This window comes from Oryx dammah, unplaced genomic scaffold (genome assembly GCF_014754425.2).
Source record: "Oryx dammah isolate SB20612 unplaced genomic scaffold, SCBI_Odam_1.1 HiC_scaffold_20, whole genome shotgun sequence".
In the NCBI taxonomy this organism is placed as follows: domain Eukaryota; kingdom Metazoa; phylum Chordata; class Mammalia; order Artiodactyla; family Bovidae; genus Oryx; species Oryx dammah.
In genome coordinates, this window is record NW_024070204.1 from 62,631,984 (window position 1) to 62,652,954 (window position 20,971).

At 34.5% G+C, this 20,971-nt stretch overlaps 1 protein-coding gene across 1 annotated transcript in view; it reads left to right on the plus strand.

Moving 5' to 3' along the window:
* Window positions 1–20,971, plus strand: part of FCHO2 (FCH and mu domain containing endocytic adaptor 2) — a 118,294-nt gene that overhangs the window by 18,870 nt on the left and 78,453 nt on the right. The window contains exons 2-5 of the mRNA XM_040262705.1: window positions 801–892; window positions 13,407–13,481; window positions 18,708–18,849; window positions 18,940–19,092. Coding sequence (XP_040118639.1) covers window positions 801–892; window positions 13,407–13,481; window positions 18,708–18,849; window positions 18,940–19,092 — 462 coding nt within the window. The remainder of the gene's footprint in view (window positions 1–800; window positions 893–13,406; window positions 13,482–18,707; window positions 18,850–18,939; window positions 19,093–20,971) is intronic.

Here is a 20,971-nt window from a genome sequence, read left to right on the forward strand (position 1 = left end):
GTCCATCACCAACTCCCAGAGCTTGCTCAAACCCATGCCCATTGAGTCAGTGATGCCATCCAACCATCTCATCCTCTGTCATCCCCTTCTCATCCTGGCTTCAATCTTTCCCAGCATCTGGGTCTTTTCTAATGAGTCAGCATCAGGTGGCAAAAGTATTGGAGTTTCAGCTTCATCATCTGTCCTTCCAAAGAATATTCAGGATTGATTTCCCTTAGGATTGACTGGTTTGAGTCCAAGGGACTCTCAAGAGTCTTCTTCAACACCACTGTTCAAAAGCATCAGTTCTTTGGTGCTCAGGTTTTTTTATGATCCAACTCTCACATCCATACATGACTACTGGAAAAACCATTGCTGTGACTATGTGGACCTCTGTCGGCAAAGTAATGTCTCTGCTTTTTAATATGCTGTCTAGGTTGGTCATAGCTTTTCTTCCAAAGAGCAAGCCTCTTTTAATTTCATGGCTGCAGTCACCATCTGCAGTGATTTTAGACCCCAAGAAAATAAAGTCCTAAATTACACTGCATTTATTTTTTTTAAATTTCAAATGTGTTTCATTAAAATATCCTTAATAGTGATTATAGGGTGTATGTATATATGTATGTTGTGTATATATGTGTACGTAATGTACACTTTATCAAAGCCTATAGTATTCCTTCTTACAGTTTAAAATTATACAGTGAGGAGCAATGCTTAACTTAAGGAAAACAGTTCATTTGAACATTGGAATTGCATAGTAGTTTTGCTTAAGTAATTTTGATCTCTTCTTTTATTAAACTAAAAATCTTTTTAAATTTTAGGGGGAAAAGAATAGTGGCTTTGATGTCCTTTACCATAATATGAAACATGGACAGATATCGACAAAAGAACTAGCAGATTTTGTAAGAGAAAGGTATGTATTTTTTAATAAGTCATTTAATAATTCATTATTGAGAAACATTTCAGAATATGAATAATTGAGAAAATTTTTCGTTGGATTTGAACAAATGTAATCAACTACTCTTTTAAAAAAGTATACTCTTTACACTTTAAAGTAGTGGTTCTCTGTCATCTATACACTGTGGGCTAAGTAGTGGCTCTCAGTGGCATTGATCTGGTTTGCAGATCACTGCTTGAGAATATTATCTATATATTTTTTATTAAATATGCTAGCAAGGTGATAAAACAGGAATTTTGTAGGGTGAGAAATACTGTTTCTTTAAACAAGTATGTCATTAAACATACTAAAATAACTTGAAAAGACTTAAGTTTTCTGAATTTGTCATTTAGCTATATATAGTTTTATGACTTTTATTTTTAAAAATCCTTAATTATGTGTTTTTAGATTGTGCAAATTTATAAAACATAGTTTTCCTTAATACTCTTAGAATATAATAGTCAATTAAAAACTGTTAGTATCAGCATAATTTAATTTGATTAAGGCTATTTTGTGGCTGGTCCTACTTGGTCATTTTTATGTGAACACATTTAAAATGTTTTCCTTGCTAATATAGGGATATGTTGCCTTTAGATACAATATGCCATTCATTTATTATTTCCATATATATCCCACATCTGCTGTGTGTCGGGGAATGTGGCGATAAGGATTCAGCTTCTCCCTTCTTGGAGTTTATCAACTTGTAGCAATTGAGGAACTAGGTATCGTTAGACAGATCCTCTTTGACTTCCACCTTTCTGCTGCAGTTGAAAGGGGGACCATAAGCCCTAAGTGCTGTGGATAAAGCTGTCCCTTACTGACATACTTTGCATCACTAGAAAGAGTAAAAGGAGAGACAGTGGAACTGCATCTCCTGGCCCATCCTCTAGCCTCCATCTCGACCAGCACTTACATCACTACTATAATTATCTACTTTGCGACCAACAGGGCAGTTGTAATTATGCCTTTTAGTCCTGTTTGTGTCAGTTACTATAAGAAGTCCAGGACTCCTGGGTCATCCTTTGTTCAGAATCTGACCCGTGAATGTTTCTGTGGGCATTGAGAAAACACCTCCTTCCACCTGACCGCTGCTACTTTATTTTTCTCCATAGCACTTAATAGCCACCTGATATGAGTGATATTTTACTTATTTAGCCTGTCTCTCCCGACTAGAATATAAACCCCACAAGAACAGGGTTTTGTTTTTTTTCTTTTTTGCTTATTCATTGTCCTGCACTTAGGATAGAGCTTGGCCTTGGTAGGCCCTCAGGAAACATTTTTGGATAGAATGAATTTCTAACAGCTCTGTCCTGATCCAAGCTATCATTATTGTTGGCTGGACTGTAGCAATAGTGCCTAACTGTCCTATCTACATTCATTATTATTCTCCTGCAATTTATTCTCTGTACTGCAATTGGAGGTTTCTTTTTCAGACTACAGTTTGAAAGTTCAAAGTGAAGTCTTTCAAAGTTCAGTTTGTTACTTCTGTGGAAACCACTTCAGAGGCTTCCCATTGCTCTTAAGAGGCCTACATGGTATGACCCCAAATTGCCTTTCAAACTTAGCTCACACCAGACTTATATTTATTTAGACTCCTTTTTCCTCTCTAGAAACATTGGCTATTTTATTGACAGGCTTTTATCAATCGAAGTTTTATACATGTGAAGGCAGTGGCACCCCACTCCAGTACTCTTGCCTGGAAAATCCCATGGACGGAGGAGCCTGGTAGGCTGCAGTCCATGGAGTCTCGAAGAGTCGTACATGACTGAGCGACTTCACTTTCACTTTTCACTTTCATGCATTGGAGAAGGAAATGGCAACCCATTCCAGTGTTCTTGCCTGGAGAATCCCAGGGATGGGGGAACCTGGTGGGCTGCCGTCTCTGGGGTCACACAGAGTTGGACATGACTGAAGTGACTTAGCAGCAGCAGCAGCAGCAGCAGTCCTTATTTATACGTACTGACCTTAGAGGTCAGCAATGTATTAATACTCACCTTTCCAGGAATGCATTTCCTAATCTCTTTGACTAGGTCAAAATCACCTTTTATAATCTCTCTCAAGATCACATATCTCTTTATAGTATTCAAAAAATGTTGTAATTTCTTATTTTTCTTATTTGTTTCTATGTTCTCCTATAAGGGAAACAATATACAATATTCTGTTGTAACCCAGTGCTTAGCAGAGAGCCTGAAACAACTGGATACTCATATTTCTTGAAGGAGTGAATGAGAAAGAAAAGAAGAAAAGATATGCACACAAACATATGCTGTCTACTAAGAATTTGCGTGTGTGTGTGTGTGCTAAGTCACTTCAGTTGTGTCTGACTCTTTATGACCCTATGTACTTAATAGGGTCTCTGCTAGCCTGCCCGGTTCCTCTGTCTGTGGGGTTCTCCCAGCAAGAATACTGGAGTGTGTAACTGTCCTCCTCCAGAGGTCTTCCCAACCCAGGGATTGAACCTGCCTTTTTTACATCTCCTGCACTGGCAGGCGAGCTCTTTACCACTAGTGCCACCTGGGAAGCCCAAGGATTTGCATACGTTATCTCATTTAACTGTCGAAACTCTAAGTCTCATTTTATAGATAAAACAACTGGGGCCCAGAAAGGTTAAATAACTTCTTAAGCTAATCATTCAGACTTTCTTTCTCTCATACCCTTGTAATTCTTTCCTCCCCTCTTCATGCTTCCTTCCTTTCTCTTTCCTTTCTCCTTTGCTCCTTTCTTTCTTTTCCTTCTCTCCCTCCCTCCCTACAGCTTTATTGAGGTATAATTGATGCACAATATATGGCATATATTTAAAGTGTAGAGTTCGATACATTTTGACATATACATATACTCATGACCATCGCCACAAACAAGATAGTAAACATATTTATCTTTCCTTGGTAATTCCTTCCTTCTCTCCCCACCCCGCCATCCATAAGCTAATACTAGTTTGCTTTTGATACTTAAGTTAGTTTGCATTTTCTAGTATTTTATCTGAATGAATCATGCAGGATATACTTAGTTGTCCAGTGCTTTCACTCAGTATAATTATTTTGAGATTGGTCCATGTTGTTATTGAGTAGTGTTCCATTTATGGGTATATGGTAATTTTATCTGTCAAAGGAAGTAAGTTATGCCTATTTTTTAACTTTGAATTAATTCTGTAGAAGGTATTTTTTCTGACTTCTGTTATTCAGCACTGTTGTGAGATTCATTTGTGTTGAATTTACTTATAATGCTGTTTAATTTCAAATTATGTAAATATACTGAATGTATTTATCTATTACTGTTGACAGAGATTTGGGATGCTTCCAGGTTTTTGCTGTTACAAGTAATACTGCTTTGAATATTCTTGAACATGTGTCTCAGTGTACATATATTTATATTAGTTAATTATGCTGGTGTAGAATTTAACAGGATTCCATGGACAGAGGAGCCTGGTGGGCTACACCCCATGGGGTCACAAAGAGTGGGACATGACTGAGCGACTAATGCTTTCAATTTCACTTTCATTTACCCTGGAGTAAAATTGCCAAGTCTTAGAGTATATGTATGTTCAACTCTAGTAGATAATACCAAAGAATTTTCCAGGGTGATTGAACCAATTTACAGCAGCAGCAGCCTTGTTGGAGAGTTCCAGCTGCTCCATGTCCTCAACAACACTTGGTTTTATCTATCCTTTTATTTGAGCCATACTGATAAGTAGTACTCATTGTGGTTTTAACTTGTATGTCCCTGATGAATAATGAAACTGAACATCCTTTCATATATAATTGGCATGTTTTCTTTAATGAAGTATCTGTTCATCTTTTGCCTATTTTTCTGGTTTTTCTTTCCTTTTAAAAAATACATTGACAAAAATTCTTATATATTCTAGATAAAAGCAATTGGTCAGTTATTTGTTGCAGATCTACATAAACATGCTTGAGTTTTATATTTTGATTTTTATGTCCAGCAGCCTGGGGAGTTCTTACTTATTCTGGTAATTTTATTTATCTGTAGATTCTTTTGGATTTTCTGTGTGTTCAGTCATCTTGTGAAAATGACAGTTTTACCTCTCCCTTTTTAATCTGTGTATATTTTATTTGATTTCTTATTGCACTGGCATACACCTCCAGTGTAATGCTGAACAGAGATGGTGATGAGAGGTGTCCTAGTCTTGTTTCCAGTCCCACTTCACACTCAAATATTTATTCCAGTTCTTTTCCCTACTGTTTATCAGACTGTGGAAATTCTACATATTGTTTTGTAAGGCTTTTGTTTTCCTTTTCAAGAAAATCATGAATGGATGTTTTCTTTGTTATTTCTTTTGTTAATCTGAATTACATTGAATTTTGAACTTTCCAGTCCTGATGTAAGCCAAATTTAGTGGAGATGTATTAATCATTTTTATACATTAGTAGAGCTGTTTGCTGCTATTTTATTTTATATTTTTGCCTCTATATTTATGAGTAAGATTGACCTGAAAATTTCCTTTCTCTAAATGTCCTTCTTAGGTTTTGCTAATCAAGATTTGTTGGCATCATAAAATGAGTTGGGGTGTATTCCTTGTTTTTGTATTCTCTGGAAAAAATTTGTGGAAGATTATAGTTTCTTCCTTACGTGTTTTATAGAATTTGCTGGTAAAACCACCTGGGCTTGAAATTCTTTGTAGGAAAGTTTTAAATCATGTATTTAATTTTTTAAATAGTTACAGGACTATTCAGATACTCAGTTTGGTAAGTTGTACTTTAAGAGTTTTCCCTTGTGTAAATTTTCAAATATATTGGCAAAAAGTTTTTCTTACATTCTTTAGTGAACTTTTAAAATTGTCTACAGGATCTATACTGATGTCTTACTTTTTATTCCCGATACTGGTTATTTGTGTCTTCTCCCTTTTTCATGATCAGTCTCATTGGATGTTTGTTGGTTTTAATAGTTTTTATGAAGAACCAGTTATTAACTTTGTTGATCTCTTTTTATATATTTCCTGTTTTGTTAACTTCTATTCTTTATTTCCTTAAACTTTGTGTTCAATTTGCTGTTCTATTGCTAAATTTTGGGGAATGGATGCTTAACTTAATAATTTTCAACTTTTTTCTTTTCTGATATATTCATTTAACTCTGTGTATTTCCCTCAAGCCTTGCTTTTGTTGTACTCTATTATTTTTGAGAAATAGTATTTTCATTGTACTTTGTTTAAATATATATTTAAAGTTTCATTGTGTTTTCTTTCTTACCTCTGTGGGTTATTCAGAAGTATATTTCTTAATTTCCAAATATGTATTCATTTTTAAAGGTATATTTTTTTCTTTTTTTCAAGCTTAATTGCATTGTGGTTAGAGAACATACTCTGTATGATTTCCAGTGTTTTGAAATTTGTTGAGACTTGATTTATGGACCAGGATAGAGTCAATTTTAGTAAATATTTTTACCTACCTGAAAGTATTTTGCATTTGCTGGGTATCAAGTTCACTATATATTATGGTAAATTTGTGAATTCTTCTCTTCCAATTCTCATATATTCTCATTTTTTTTTTTAATCCTGCTCATTTTATCAGTTTCTGAAAGAGCTGTTTTGAAAATCTCATATGTAGATTATGAATGTTCATCTATGTAGTTCTGCCACTTTTTACTTTGTATATTTGGGGCGATATGGATAGAAATTTAGAACTAGTACATCTTCAGGTAAATTGAACTTTAAAAAAAATTTCATTCTAAAGTGTCCTATTATATCTCTAGCAGTGTTTTTTTTGTGTCGAAGTCTTCTTTATTTAAAGTTTCATCTTTTTGCATTTAGTTAGTATTTGCATGAAATTTGTATTTTTTTTTCTTACCTGTATTGTTGTGTAGATGTGTTTCTTGTTTGGTTTTAAAGCCATTTTCACAATCTTTATTCTTTAATTGGATCATTAAATACACTTTGCATCAGTGTATTTCCAGATATATTTAGGCTCAAATTTGTTGTGTCAGAGGCTGTCAAACTTTCTGTGTAAAGGCTTTTTGTGTGATTTGGTGTCTGTTGCAGCTATTCAGCTCTAGTGGTTTTGTTGTTGTTGTTGTTGTTTTAATGTATGTATTTGTTTGGCTGCACTAGGTTTTAGTTGTGGCATGTGGGATCTAGTTTCCTCACCAGGGATCCAGTCCAGGCCCCCTGCATTGGGAACTTGAGTCTTAGCCACTGGACCACCTGGGAAGTCCCTCTGTTCTTTAATACAAAAGCAGCTATGACCAACATGTAAATAAATGAGTATGGATATGTTCTAATAAACTTTAGTTATGAAAACAATTGGCCAGATTTGCTGATGGTGCTGCAGTTTGCCAACCTCTTTACTATTTTAATATTTTTTTCTGTTTATCTTACTTGTTTCATATTTTGTCCTTCTCTTTCTTATCTTTTGGCCTTAACTATTTTTTATTCTGTTACATTTTTTTCTTCTCTCACCTTAGAATTAATAGCCTCGTTTTTTAGTGGTTATGAGTATGTGTGTTTAAGTTTTTACTCTGGAAATTAAAACTTTTCTATTTTTAGAACACTTTTTATTATGGAAATGTATACTAATATGCCATTTTTGTGTGTATTTCTTTAGCTTTTTATTATAAACCACTAAGTAATGAACTGTAATATAGTTTGAACAGTTTTTAGTATTTTTACAGTCCTGTTTAAAATAGTTCTCTGACATCAAATTATTACCTGTCCATAGACACTTATGTGTAAGTGTCCATAGATACTTATGTATGTATCTCTAACAGCTAATGATTTAGAGGACAATAGTATTACCCAGGTAACAAAGTTAATGATAACTAAATATTTTAAATATCTAGTTCATTTGTTCAAGTTAGGTGGTTATGTTTTTTATATGTTTTGTATAGTCATTTTTTAGATTTATTATTTTACTTTTCCTCTGATGCTTTTGTCCTGGATCGTTTTTCTTCTTTTTAAAAAACATCTTTTAATACCCCTTAATGTGGATTTTCTGGTGATAAATTCTCAGTTTTTGTTGGTCATATCTTTAATTTAACTTCATTTAAGAAACTTTTTGTTATGGACACTTTCAAACATGAAATATTAGGGTAAAGGAAAACGTTAAAACTATGAATATGCAATTAGCATGTTCTAGGATGTGGGACCCTCTATAGAACAAATAATTTGGTTCCTTCAACATCAAAAAAACAGTAAGGTGAGGAAAGCTACAGATAAAAAGACTCAGAACTCACATCAGTTAAACATAATGTATAAATCTTGCTGTGGTCCTGACTGGAGAAAATCAATTACATGTACTGTGTGTGTATATGACAATTGAGGAAAACTGAGCACTGACTAGGTATCTGGTGACATTGGAGAACTAATACTATATTTTTAGATAAGGTAACATACTGTGGTTCTGTTTTTGAAATTGCCCTTGTCTTTCACAGACACATCTGAAATGCTAATGGGTGAAGTGCAAAGTCTTTGAGTCTGAGATCTGCTTTATAACAGTTCAGTAGAAGTGGTGTGGAGTAGACAGAACAAGCCTGGCTATGGTTTAACCATGCTGCAGCACGGAGATGGCAACATGGGAGTTCACTATATTGAGATCCTAGCTTCTGAGTAAGCTTTGTATATGTTTGAAAGTGTTCATAATAAAAAGTTTCTTAAATGAAGATAAATTAAAGATATGACCAACTAACAAAAACTGAGAATTTATCACCAGAAAATCCACATTAAGAGGTATTAAAAGATGTTTTTTAAAAAGAAGGAAAGTGATCCAGGACAAAAGCACCAGAGGAAAAGTAAAATAATTTTAATAAGTCTAAAAAATGACTATACAAAACATATAAAAAAACATAACCACCTGGCTTGAACAAATAAACTGGACATTAAAAATATTTAATTATCATTAATTTTGTTAGCTGGGCAATATTATTGTCCTCTAAATCATTAGCTGTTAGAGATACATACATAAGTGTCTATAGACAGGTAATAATTTGATGTCAAGTACTGTTTTAAACAAGACTGTGAAAATACTAAAAACTGTTGAAACTATATTACAATTCATTACTTAGTGGTTTATAATAAAAAGCTAAAGAAACACACAAAAATGGCATATAAGTGTGCATTTCCACAACAAAAAGTGTTTTAAAAATAGAAAACTTTAAATTTCCAGAGTAAAAAATTAAACACACATACTCATAATGGAATATAAAGTATATAAGTCAGGAGGTGGTAGTATTCTCAGGTTCCTGCGTTTTCAGGAAGATGATAAAAGTACCAATTATTACTAGAAATTAATACATCAAGGAAGTATGTTACAATCTCTAGGATAACCACTAAAAAAAAATGAGGCTATTACTTCTAAGGTGAGAGAAGAAAAAAATGTAATAGAATAAAATGTAGCAACTAGATAAAATTCAGTTCAATATTTTGATGAGACTGCTTTGTTGGCAATATGTATACTTCCATCAAAGACATATAATATTTTGGTTTTCTCTCTTTCATGATGTTAGTAGCCATTGATGCTCATCACCTAGATCCATTATTTTATTAAGGGTTTACTTTCATTTGTATTTTTGCTGGGTATAGTATTCTAGTTGGAAGATTTTTTTTGTTATTTTTTAAGAGCAGTTTTAGATTTACAACAAAATTGATAGCCAGGCTCCTCTGGCCATGGAATTCTCCAGGCAAGAATACTGGAGTGCGTTTCCAATTGCTTCTCCAGGGGATCTTGCTGACTCAGGAATCAAACCTGGGTCTCCTGCATTGCAGGCAGATTCTTTACTGACTGAGCCACCAGGGAAGCTGAAATTGAAAGGAGGTTTTGTGTGTGTCCCCGTCCCCAGACACATAGCTTTTCCATTATCAACATTACTCATCAGAATGAGACTTTTTTTAAACCAAGAATGAATCCACATTGATACATCACAATCATCCAAAATCCGTAGTTTATCTTGGGGCTCAGTCTTGGTGTTACACATTCTATGGGTTGGTCAATGTATGATGACATATACCCATCATTATAATGTTCTGTGGAGTATTTTCACTTGTCTAGAACCCTTTGTGTTCTGTTTTAATGTTTCCATGGTTTTGCCTTTTCGGGAATGTCATATTTGTAGTTGACTCTTTAACACAGGGTTTAGGGGTGCTAACCCTCTGTGTAGTTGAATATCATGTATATTTTTACAGTGGACACTTCATATCTGCAATTTTGTGTCCATGGATTCAAACAGCTGTGGATCATTTAGTAATCTGTGTATAAGTGGTTCACACCTGTGGTGCTCAAAGGTCAGCTGTAGTTGGAATCAGACAGTATGTGATAATAGCATTCTTAGGTTGGCTTTTTTCACTTAGTGATATGCTGAATAATGTTCCACTGTCTGGATGTGAATTATTTATCCATTACTTATCCATTCTATCTGTTCTACTGAAGGACAGATATCTTGGTTGCTTTTCAAATAAACCTACTGTAACCATTTTCTTGTGCGTGAACATAAGTTTTCAACTCCTCTGAGTACATAGCAAAGAACGCAATTGCTAGATTGTGAGATAAGAGTCTTGTGAAGTGGCTGTATTATTTTGCGTTCTCAACAGCAATGAAAGAGAATTTCTGTTGCTTCACATCCTTGCTGTTGTCAGTGTTCTAGACTGTGGCCATTCTAGTAGATACATAGTGGTATCTTGTTTTAATTTACGTTTTCCTGATGACGTGATGTAGAGCATCTTTTCATATGCTTGTCTGTCGTCTGTATGTTATCTTTGGTGAAGTGTCTCAAAGTTTTTGACACATTTTTTAATCAGGTTGCTTTCTTACTGTTGAGCTTTAAGAGTCAACAATATATTTGGGATAATGTTTTTTTTTTTTTCCCATTCTTTTGCAAATAATTTATCCCAGTCTGTGGCTTGTCCTCTTATTTTCTTGACATCTTTCACAGAGCTGATTTTTATTTTAATGAAGTCCAACTTATCAGTGAATTCTTTCCTAGATTGTGTCTCTAGTGATTTATCTAAAAAGACATCACCGTAGCCAACGTCATCTAAGTTTTCTCCTATGTTATTTTCCATGAGTTTTATCGGTTTGCATTTTACTAGATTAAAAAAAATTCTTCAAAGATTATTGCATTGTACTGTTCAGATGTTAGCTGTCAGTATAATTATTGTTCCTTTGAAGGTAACATTTGATGGTGGGAAGGGTTTTGCTGCTTTTAGATTTTCTTTTTGTCTTTGACCTTCCCCAGTTTTACTGTGATGTGACTTATCTTTTTATTTTTATTAATGTGTACATATCTTTTTATTTGTCCTCTTAGGATTTGTTGGGCTAACTTGAACCTGTGGTTTGATAGCTTTAAACAGTTTTGGAAAATTCTTCAGCATTATCTCTTGTAGATATTTCTTCTGACCTGTTCTTACTTTCTTTACATGTCAGACATTTTTGCATTGTCCTTTGTCTTTTATTTTCTTTTCTGTTTCCCAGTCTTTTGTTTCACTGAGCTTTTCTTTTTTTAAAATTAATTTTTGTTGGATTGTAGTTGATTTTACAATATTATATTTTAGTTTATGTTTCACTGAGCTTTAAACCAGAATAGATTCTTCTCACTTTTCTCTAGTTTACCAATTCTGTATTGGAGATTGGAAACAGCAACCCACTCCAGTATTCTTGCCTGGAGAATCCCATGGACAAAGGAGCCTGGTGGACTTTAGTCCATGGGGTCACAAAGAGTCAGGCACGACTGAGTAACACACACTACAGTGTATTAAATCTACAGTCTAACTGCATCCGTTGAGATATTAATTTTGGTTATTGTATTTTTCAGATATAGAATTTATATTTTTATAATGCATAAACTCAAAAAGTCTGAGCTTCATAATATTAACATTTGGAACATTGTTAAATTTGTTTCTGCTGATTGCTCATCTTGTCTTCTTTCTTTGTGTGCCTGGTGGTTGTTGGAATGTGTTTAAGACAACCATACAGGGTCCAGTATCAAAGTTTGAAAAGATAAGAGTTTGTAGTCACTTTGAGAGCTTGCCTACTTATGGTTCATCCTTAACTCCTTATGCTTACTCTTTGGGTCTCAATTTAAAGGATATAGATTTTCTCATGCTTCCCACCTGTGGCAAGTCTGAAGCTAGTTTTATATCCCTTACCTTGTGAGGCTTTGCTCCATTTCTCAGTCTTAGCTGCCTCTTCTAGATGCCCCCAGGGAAAAGCTGCCCTACATATCTGTCTCTTTCTGGATAGCCTCCTCTTGGATCTTGGCTTACTGATTCTTAACTGGTCTTTAGTTCTCTGATGCCCTTTAGGCATACCCCCCACCTCTTCTACTTTTCTCCTTTCTCATTGGAAGGTTTTTAGATCAATTTGCTATTACTGGAAATTGAACTATTTTTTCCTTGTTGTTTAACTTATTCACTGATATATTATTTCTGTATTAACTTTTAAAAAATTATCAAAGTACTACTCTTGTAATATAGTATATTAAAAAGACACATAAAAGTTTAAAGAAGCAGGAAAAAATCACAGGGCTGTCAGTGAGAGTCAGTTGCTATTAATAGTTCCTTTTTTTTTTAAGTTTCTGTGGAGTTGGGTTTGGGGAAGAGTTTGGAGGTAAGCTTATTTTGGATATTTTGAGTTTGAGGTAATTAAAATATCTAGGTAGAGTTATGCTTGAGGCATTCAGATATTAAACAGATGATTTAATTCAAGAACAGGGTGTCGATCTGAATTTGCACACTAAAAACAATGTTAGTTGAACCTATCAAAGTAAATAAATGGAAGGCAGTGGTGGTTGTAGACTTCCTCTATTAAGGGTAGCACAGATTGAGAAGGGATAGGGTAATTATGGGAGAGGTAAGACAGAACTTAACTTCTGTAGAGTTGGAAAGGCCAAGACAGTATCATATTTTTTATTTGTAAGTTATGTGCCTATGGGAACATTTTTTTCTATTCTATATTTAATGGCTTTAGTTCAGTTTTTTTAGCATAAAATTCTGTATGCTGAATAATAGTATGTAAAACACAATATTATAGTGTGAAATAGTTATTTGTTAGTGTTTTAGATCTAATCACAGACTAGATTAAGAACTTGAGGTTCAGGATCTCATACTTGCTAATAGTCTTGTGCAGATGACTGTCATCAATCTCGTATTCTATTAAGCGTGCATAATCGTGAAATCACAGTGTTAATAATAAAACTATGTTAAACACAAAAGATTTTCATACTGAATCAGTTTGTATGTATAGAGAGAATATAGGAAGCGGTACTTTTGTTCTTCCTGTTCACATGACCATTGGTACTAAAAAAAAAGAGTGACTTTATACTGAAGTTTCTTGGTGACAAACATTATTTTAGTTCTATACCAGACAAATTCTTTAAATAGATGTGCACAAAGGGCATTTAAAGATAGATCAGAAATTCATGACCACATACCTACTTATTTTTAACATATACTTTGATTTATCTGTTTATTTCTGCAGTTGTAATTATTTTGTATTTTCTGTCTTTGGTCATTAAACAAGAGCCCTTACAATATTGATATTTGATTTAACAGGGCTACAATAGAAGAGGCGTACTCCAGGTCAATGACAAAACTAGCAAAATCTGCAAGCAATTATTCACAACTTGGGTGAGTTAATTTCTTTGAAAGCGCTTTCAGTGTTGATTTAGCCAAAGTTTTTCAGAATAATAGGTTTCCATTAAAGATGTAATAGTTCATAAATATAAAATATATAATTATTTGTTTAAAATATGCCTATATGAATATATTCTTGACTTAATAGAAAATACAGCTGAATTTGTTGAATCAGTTAATGCAAAATGAAACTTACTTTTCCCCCTTTAAAACTACATAGTCTTTCAGTAGTATAATTTTGGGATTATAAATGTTATGTGTTATGCACATTATTCTGGTTTTCTGTAAGTTCATTTACATTCTGTCGAACAGTGGTCTTTAAAAACTCACTTAATATAAATTTTATTGAAATGATTAAAATGCATTAAAACTGTCAGTTATGATTTTATAGACTACCTTTAAATTTTCCCTTTAAAAATATGTGCTCAGGAAATTTTTCTTTGAAAAATGAATATTATTAATAAGAATATGTTTTAAATGAGGTATACTTATAGCCATAACAACTCTGGAAAGAGTTATTGTGTAATTTGAATAATAACAAGTCTGGAAGGAATACTTAATCTGACTTACTTATCTAAAATTGGGGGAGAGATTATATTTTAACTAAGATGTTAAAATAGTCTTATATTTACTTAGTATAAAGATTTTTACAGTGATACTCAGTGAAATATTCCTCTTCATCTGGGATTCTGATGAATCTATGATTCCCCTAAAATTTTATATGAGATTTTGTGTAGGTGTTAATCCATACCTCCGAAGGGGTGTATACCGGTTATCAGATTCACATATGGTTCTTATGATCTAAAAAGCTGGTTAAGAATGACTGTTTTATGAAAGTATTCTCTAGTGTAACTGGACGAGTTTAAACAGAAGTCTTCCTAGTTTGTAGCCCAGATAAAGGGGAATAGGGCTTTTAGTTCATCCTCAGGGTGGTGACACTGTCCATTATGTAAGTGCTAACAGCCACAGCCAAGAGGACCTTCTGCAGTTCTGTTTTCACCTAGAGAGTGGAGACTGGTAGTTGATGGCTGTGTTTGTTTTTACCTCCCAGTTGTCCTGCAGTTATTGGTTCCTTCCATGCAACTTCATTCTTCCTTCTTTTTCCCACTCTCTCCTCACTTTTTTCACATCCTCCTCTTTTTAACTCCTCCATGTAGACTTTGCCTCTTCTAAACATAATTTCTTCTTTATTGACCAGAGTAGAAGGGCCACAAAATAACTGGAATAATAGAAACTAGCTTTAACCAATAGGTTTTTTTTTTTACATATATATAGCAAATTATTTTCTTTCATACACTCACTCTTTTAGGTTTCCAGTATGATTGATATTTTAGAAATAATATTTTAAAACAATTTTTATTGGAGTATAGTTGATTTACAGTGTTGTATCAGTTTCAGTTGTACAGCAAAGTGAACCAGTTATCCATAGATTTATATGTATGTATGTATGTGTGTGTATGTATGTATATATATATATACCCAGTCTTTTTAAAATTTCTTTTCCCATATAGGCCATGATAGTACCGCGGAGGTGCTTATCCGTTATCTATTTTATATATAGTAGTATGTATATGTCCATCCCAGTCTCCCAGTTTATCCTTCCCCACCCCTTGGTAACCATAAGTTTGTTTGTTTTCTACATCTGTGACTCTACTTCTGTTTTTTTTTTTTTTTTTTTAAGATTCTTTGCCCATGTAGGCCATTAACAGAGTATTGACTAGAGTTCCCTGTGATATACAATAGGTTATTGTTAGTTATATTTTATATACAGTGGTGTGTATCTGTCAGTTCCTATCTCACAGTTTATCCCTCCTCCCCCTTTCCCTGGTCACCATAAGTTTGTTTTCCACATCTGCGACTACTTCTGTTTTATAAATAAGTTCATTTATGCCGTCCACACATGGGTAATATTGTATGATATTTGTCTTACTGAACATGAGGCCATAGTTTTAATCTAGGAAATTCTACCTTATTTTTAGTTACCAGGTGAGAGGTAGAAAAAAAGGTGTTTCCTAAGAAAGTTACTGACAACATTTCTGTCTTTGAAATGTATGCCTTTCATGAATAATAGATGTTATTTCATTTTTTTTCTGTTAGTGTTGTTACTTAAGATTATAAAGATTTTAAATATTACTGAAATTGAATTTTATCTTTTGAATTTAATTGCATTTAAACATATTTTGGATTCATTAGTTTCATTTCTTAGTGCTTATTGTATGTTATTGTGTATTACCTGGCCAGAAAAAAGTTGTGTGTATCAACCTTTATAAAAGGGAATAGTTGTAATTCCTTAAAGAAACCTTATTTAAAGAAATCTTATGCTGAACCTCCTTTGTTAAAGTAAAGGGACACTCTCATCTGTTTTGTGAAATCTAGACTATCAGGTATCAGATTTACTTGAAGTGATACACATGTATTTTGGTGCTGTTGTGAGTGGATACTTTTCAGGTGTCCTTTTTTCTCTTGAAATTTTCCATCTAATTACTTGGCAGTTTTAGTGCTGATTAGATTCTAAAGTGGGAGGTAAGATCTGATCAGAACAGTCCTATTTAAGTATTTATCCTCCTTGAACATTATTGTTACTGCTTAAAATGATTGTGTCAGTTAGCTTTCTTGCTGGCTAAGAAACACAGCAACTGGTAAAGAGTACATATTAGGATGAGTAATTTCTTTCTCTACCTTCTTGCCTTAGTGATCATTGCTACTCTTTGTTTTATCATAGAGCAAGGCAAATGCTATTGATGAAGTACCTGAGGAAAGCATAGGATAAAATTATTCTTATATCATTCTCTACTGACCAATTAGTTTAAACTGACCTTTGGCATCCTAAGTATTGTCTATGATATTACAGTGCAGTAATTCTTGAAAGTACTTGAACCTGCTAAAAATATTAAATTCTCAATGTTGAGAAAAAGTGATAGGAAAATGTGACACATTCTGTACCAAGTGTAGTAGAAAGGGGACTGTCTAGTGTTCGTTGAAGTACCTGGGTAAAATCTGAAACAAAGTTTCAGAGAACAATTCTAAAATAATTCTTCAGTTCAGTCGCTCAGTAGTGTCCGATTTTTTGCGACCCCATGAATCACAGCACGCCAGGCCTCCCTGTCCATCACCATCTCCCGGAGTTCACTCAGATTTACATCCATCGAGTCAGTGATGCCATCCAGCCATCTCATCCTCTGTTGTCCCCTTCTTCTCCTGCCCCCAATCCCTCCCAGCATCAAAGTCTTTTCCAATGAGTCAACTCTTCACATGAGGCGGCCAAAGTACTGGAGTTTCAGCTTTAGCATCATTCCTTCCAGAGAAATCCCAGGGCTGATCTCCTTTAGAATGGACTGGTTGGATCTCCTTGTAGTCCAAGGGACTCTCAAGAGTCTTCTCCAACACCACAGTTCAAAAGCATCAATTCTTCGGCCCTCAGCCTTCTTCACAGTCCAACTCTCACATCCATACATGACCACTGGAAAAACCATAGCCTTGACTAGATGGATCTTAGTTGGCAAAGTAATGTCTCTGCTTTTGAATATGCTATCTAGGTTGGCCACAACTTTTCTTCCAAGGAGTAAGCGTCTTTTAATTTCATGGCTGCAGTCACCATCTGCAGTGATTTTGGAGCCCCCCCAAATAAAGTCTGATACTGTTTCCACTGTTTCCCCATCTATTTCCAATGAAGTGATGGGACCAGATGCCATGATCTTTGTTTTCTGAATGTTGAGCTTTAAGCCAACTTTTTCACTCTCCTCTTTCACTTTCATCAAGCGGCTTTTTAGTTCTTCTTCACTTTTCTGCCACAAGGGTGGTGTCATCCGCATATCTGAGGTTTATTGATATTTCTCCTGGCAATCTTGATCCCAGCTTGTGTTTCTTCCGGTCCAGTGTTTCTCATGATGCACTCTGCATAGAAGTTAAATAAGCAGGGTGACAATATCCAGCCTTGATATACTCCTTTTCCTATTTGGAACCAGTCTGTTGTTCCATGTCCAGTTCTAACTGTTGCTTCCTGACTTGCGTATAGGTTTCTCAAGAGGCAGGTCAGGTGGTCTGGTATTCCCATCTCTTTCAGAATTTTCCACATTTTATTGTGATCCACAGAGTCAAAGGCTTTGGCATAGTCAATAAAGCAGAAATAGATGTTTTTTCTGGAACTCTCTTGCTTTTTTGATGATCCAGCGAATGTTGGCAATTTGATCTCTGGTTCCTCTGCCTTTTCTAAAACCAGCTAAGTCATGTGCAGATTTAACTTTTGCATGTTTTAATTCAGAAGAGTTTTTATTTTTTAATTGTATTTGTTTATTTGGCCACACTGCATGGCATGGCTTATGGGATCTTAGTTCCTTGACCAGGGGTTCAACCTGTGCCCTCTGCATTGGAAGTGTGGAGTCCTAACCACTGGATTTCCAGGGAATTTCCAGGAGCTTTTATTTTCAATGAAGCTTTTTAAATGGAGCACTATAGGGTCTAAAATTGAGATTTGATAATAGATTAATTTTAAACAGACAGTGATTAGAAAGTCTTCTGATAAAAATCTAAGTAACCAAATCAACTCAGAAAATGACATAATTAAGAGAGGGTCATGGCCAGACCTATGATATGGATTAAGTCATTTCTGTGTATCTGAGGTATAAAAATATTTTATTTCTTTATTTTTAAAATATAAATTTATTTATTTTAATTGGAGGTTAATTACTTTACAATAAAATATATATGTGGAATTTAGAAAGATGGTAATGATAACCCTGTATGCGAGACAGCAAAAGAGACACAGATGTATAGAACAGTCTTTTGGACTCCGTGGGAGAGGGAGAGGGTGGGATGATTTGGGAGAATGGCATTGAAACATGTATAATATCATATATGGAACTAATCGCCAGTCCAGGTTCGATGCATGATACTGGATGCTTGGGGCTGGTGCAGTGAGATGACCCAGAGGGATGGTACGGGGAGGGAGGAGGGAGGAGGGTTCAGGATGGGGAACACGTGTATACCTGTGGTGGAGTCATGTTGCTGTATGGCAAAACCAATACAATATTGTAATTAACCTCCAATTAAAATAAAAATATTTTAAATAACCAAGGCCTAAAAAAATCAAGATCCGTCTTTCATTTCATTTGTGATTTAATTTAATCTAATCTTCTGCCCATTAGTTCCAGTGGTTCTATTTTGGAGCTTTAAACTTTTTTTTCCTTTTAGTAAATTATTCCCATGTTTTCTTCACTTTAGAACATTCGCACCAGTGTGGGATGTATTCAAAACATCTACAGAGAAATTAGCAAATTGTCACTTGGATCTTGTTAGAAAATTGCAAGAATTAATAAAGGAAGTTCAAAAGTATGGAGAAGAACAAGTGAAATCGCATAAAAAGGTATCAGTTATGTTACTCATTGGATTGGTTGGTCAGAGGTTGAATACTTTGTAGTTCTGTTATTTTGATGAATCATTTCATACCTAACAGACTAAAGAAGAAGTTGCAGGAACTCTGGAAGCTGTTCAAGCCATTCAGAGCATAACTCAGGCCCTCCAGAAGTCCAAGGAAAATTACAATGCCAAGTGTGTAGAACAGGAACGTTTGAAAAAGGAAGGAGCTACACAGAGAGAAATAGAAAAGGTAATCGTAATAAAAATAATACCTCTGTGTTTTCAAATACAAGACTGCATTTAATCTTTAAACACTCAAGAATGATCTCATGTTAAAGATGAAAGTCACTGTGCATGAGTGTTAATGATTTTCCTAAGTGAGACAAAAGTAGGTTTGCAGAATATGTTGTGTATGGTAAGTAGTTTAGCAGATACATGAAAAGGGATGATTGCTTTATATCAGTGACACATTTGTAGGATATTTGTATAAGATAATTGATGAGATAGTTCTTGGTATAAGATTTAATAATAAGGTAAAAAAATTTAAAGCTAGACTTTGGTATATTTAGCAAGGCAGTAGATACTTGAGGGTAAGCTATAAATATATGTTGTGGGTGATTTATTGCTGACTTTGAGCCCATGTATCTAGCATTGTGGTAAACCACAACACTTTCCCTTACTCTCATCTTGATTGAAAGTAGATTTTTTTTTGCCTTTCAAAACAGTTTAACCATCCACTTGTTTGATGTGGTATATTATCATTTAGGAATCAGTCATAGGGAGTGATAATTTTGAAAGCTTTGTAGAATATTTGAAATATCCAGTAAAAAAAAATGTGACTATCTTGCAATTATAATAATTATAAAATTGTATATACATGGGCAAGAATTAGAAATCTGGAAAAATCAAAACAGTCAATTGAATTTGGGATATTATGTTTCCTTTAGTGTTGTACAATAAATAAAAATTGGAAAGGGGTAAAAAATGAGGCACAGCAAATTCATGATTTTCAAACAGCATTTCAGACACAGCAGTTAAGAATAAAGTATAAAAAGAGAAAGTAAAACAAAATAACATGGTCCCAGAAGAAGAATATTATTATTATTAATGAACTAGAAATGGAACAGAAACTCAAAGGCATGTGTCAAGATTGATTATGCAGGCTTGTTGGACCCGAAGTCCTAAGTTAGGCAGTGGAGTTTAGCTCTTGTATGGTATGGGGGACTAAATACTCCCCACTTGAGGTGGGGCTATAAATAGCAAAAAAAAAAAAAAAAGGTTTGTGCTGCTGAAGGGCTAAAGCATTATTGGAAGCTGGGGCTTAATGGACACAGTTCTGAGTGGCAGTCAGGCCATGGATTTGCCCTGATTATGACTATTTTGGTCATATCCTCAATATTCTTCCAGGGAAGTAATTAAAAGCTGCCTTTGTATGACTGATGATAAATTGGAACCTTGGAGGGCTGGCAGGAGATAACGTGAAACTGCTAGATAGGATGGGTGAGCCTAAATGATTAAGTACAGCACAATTCTAGGAGGTGATGTTTACCTTGTATTCTATAGAGTTGTCCAGTATCACTGATGGAGGGACAGGGAGAAGAGAGGGGAAAAAAGAAACCTCACACTTGAAATGAGCAAACAACCACACTTTTAGAGTACATCTTAAGAAATCTCATATAGCTTTCCCCTGCTATACAACAGTGTATTTTTCACATAAAAACTTACGTGAACCAAAATGGCAGAGAAGCAATTGCCTTAGAACACATCTTGCTAATGAACGTATGAAGGAAATTGAGTTAAAGCACAGATGATCACAGAAACAGTTCAGATCTGTGGAGACCAATGCTGAGATGCTAAGTGTAGATCGTGGAAAGGAGCTTGGATCACTCTCACTGGTCTCAGGGTGTGTGCTCCCTTCATATTGGCTCCTGCAAAGCAAACACTGAGTACTGTTTTTCATTTCACCTTTTTTTTGTAAAAGTGAAAATCCTCTCTGGATTTTTTTCCAGTTTGTGAAGACAGGTACTAATGTAATTCATTAGTAAAAGCAAAGTGGCATAAGACAAACTTTGGAAAAGCAAGGGATCTTTGTTAAGACAGATGGCAACAAATTTAACAACTAGAAGAAG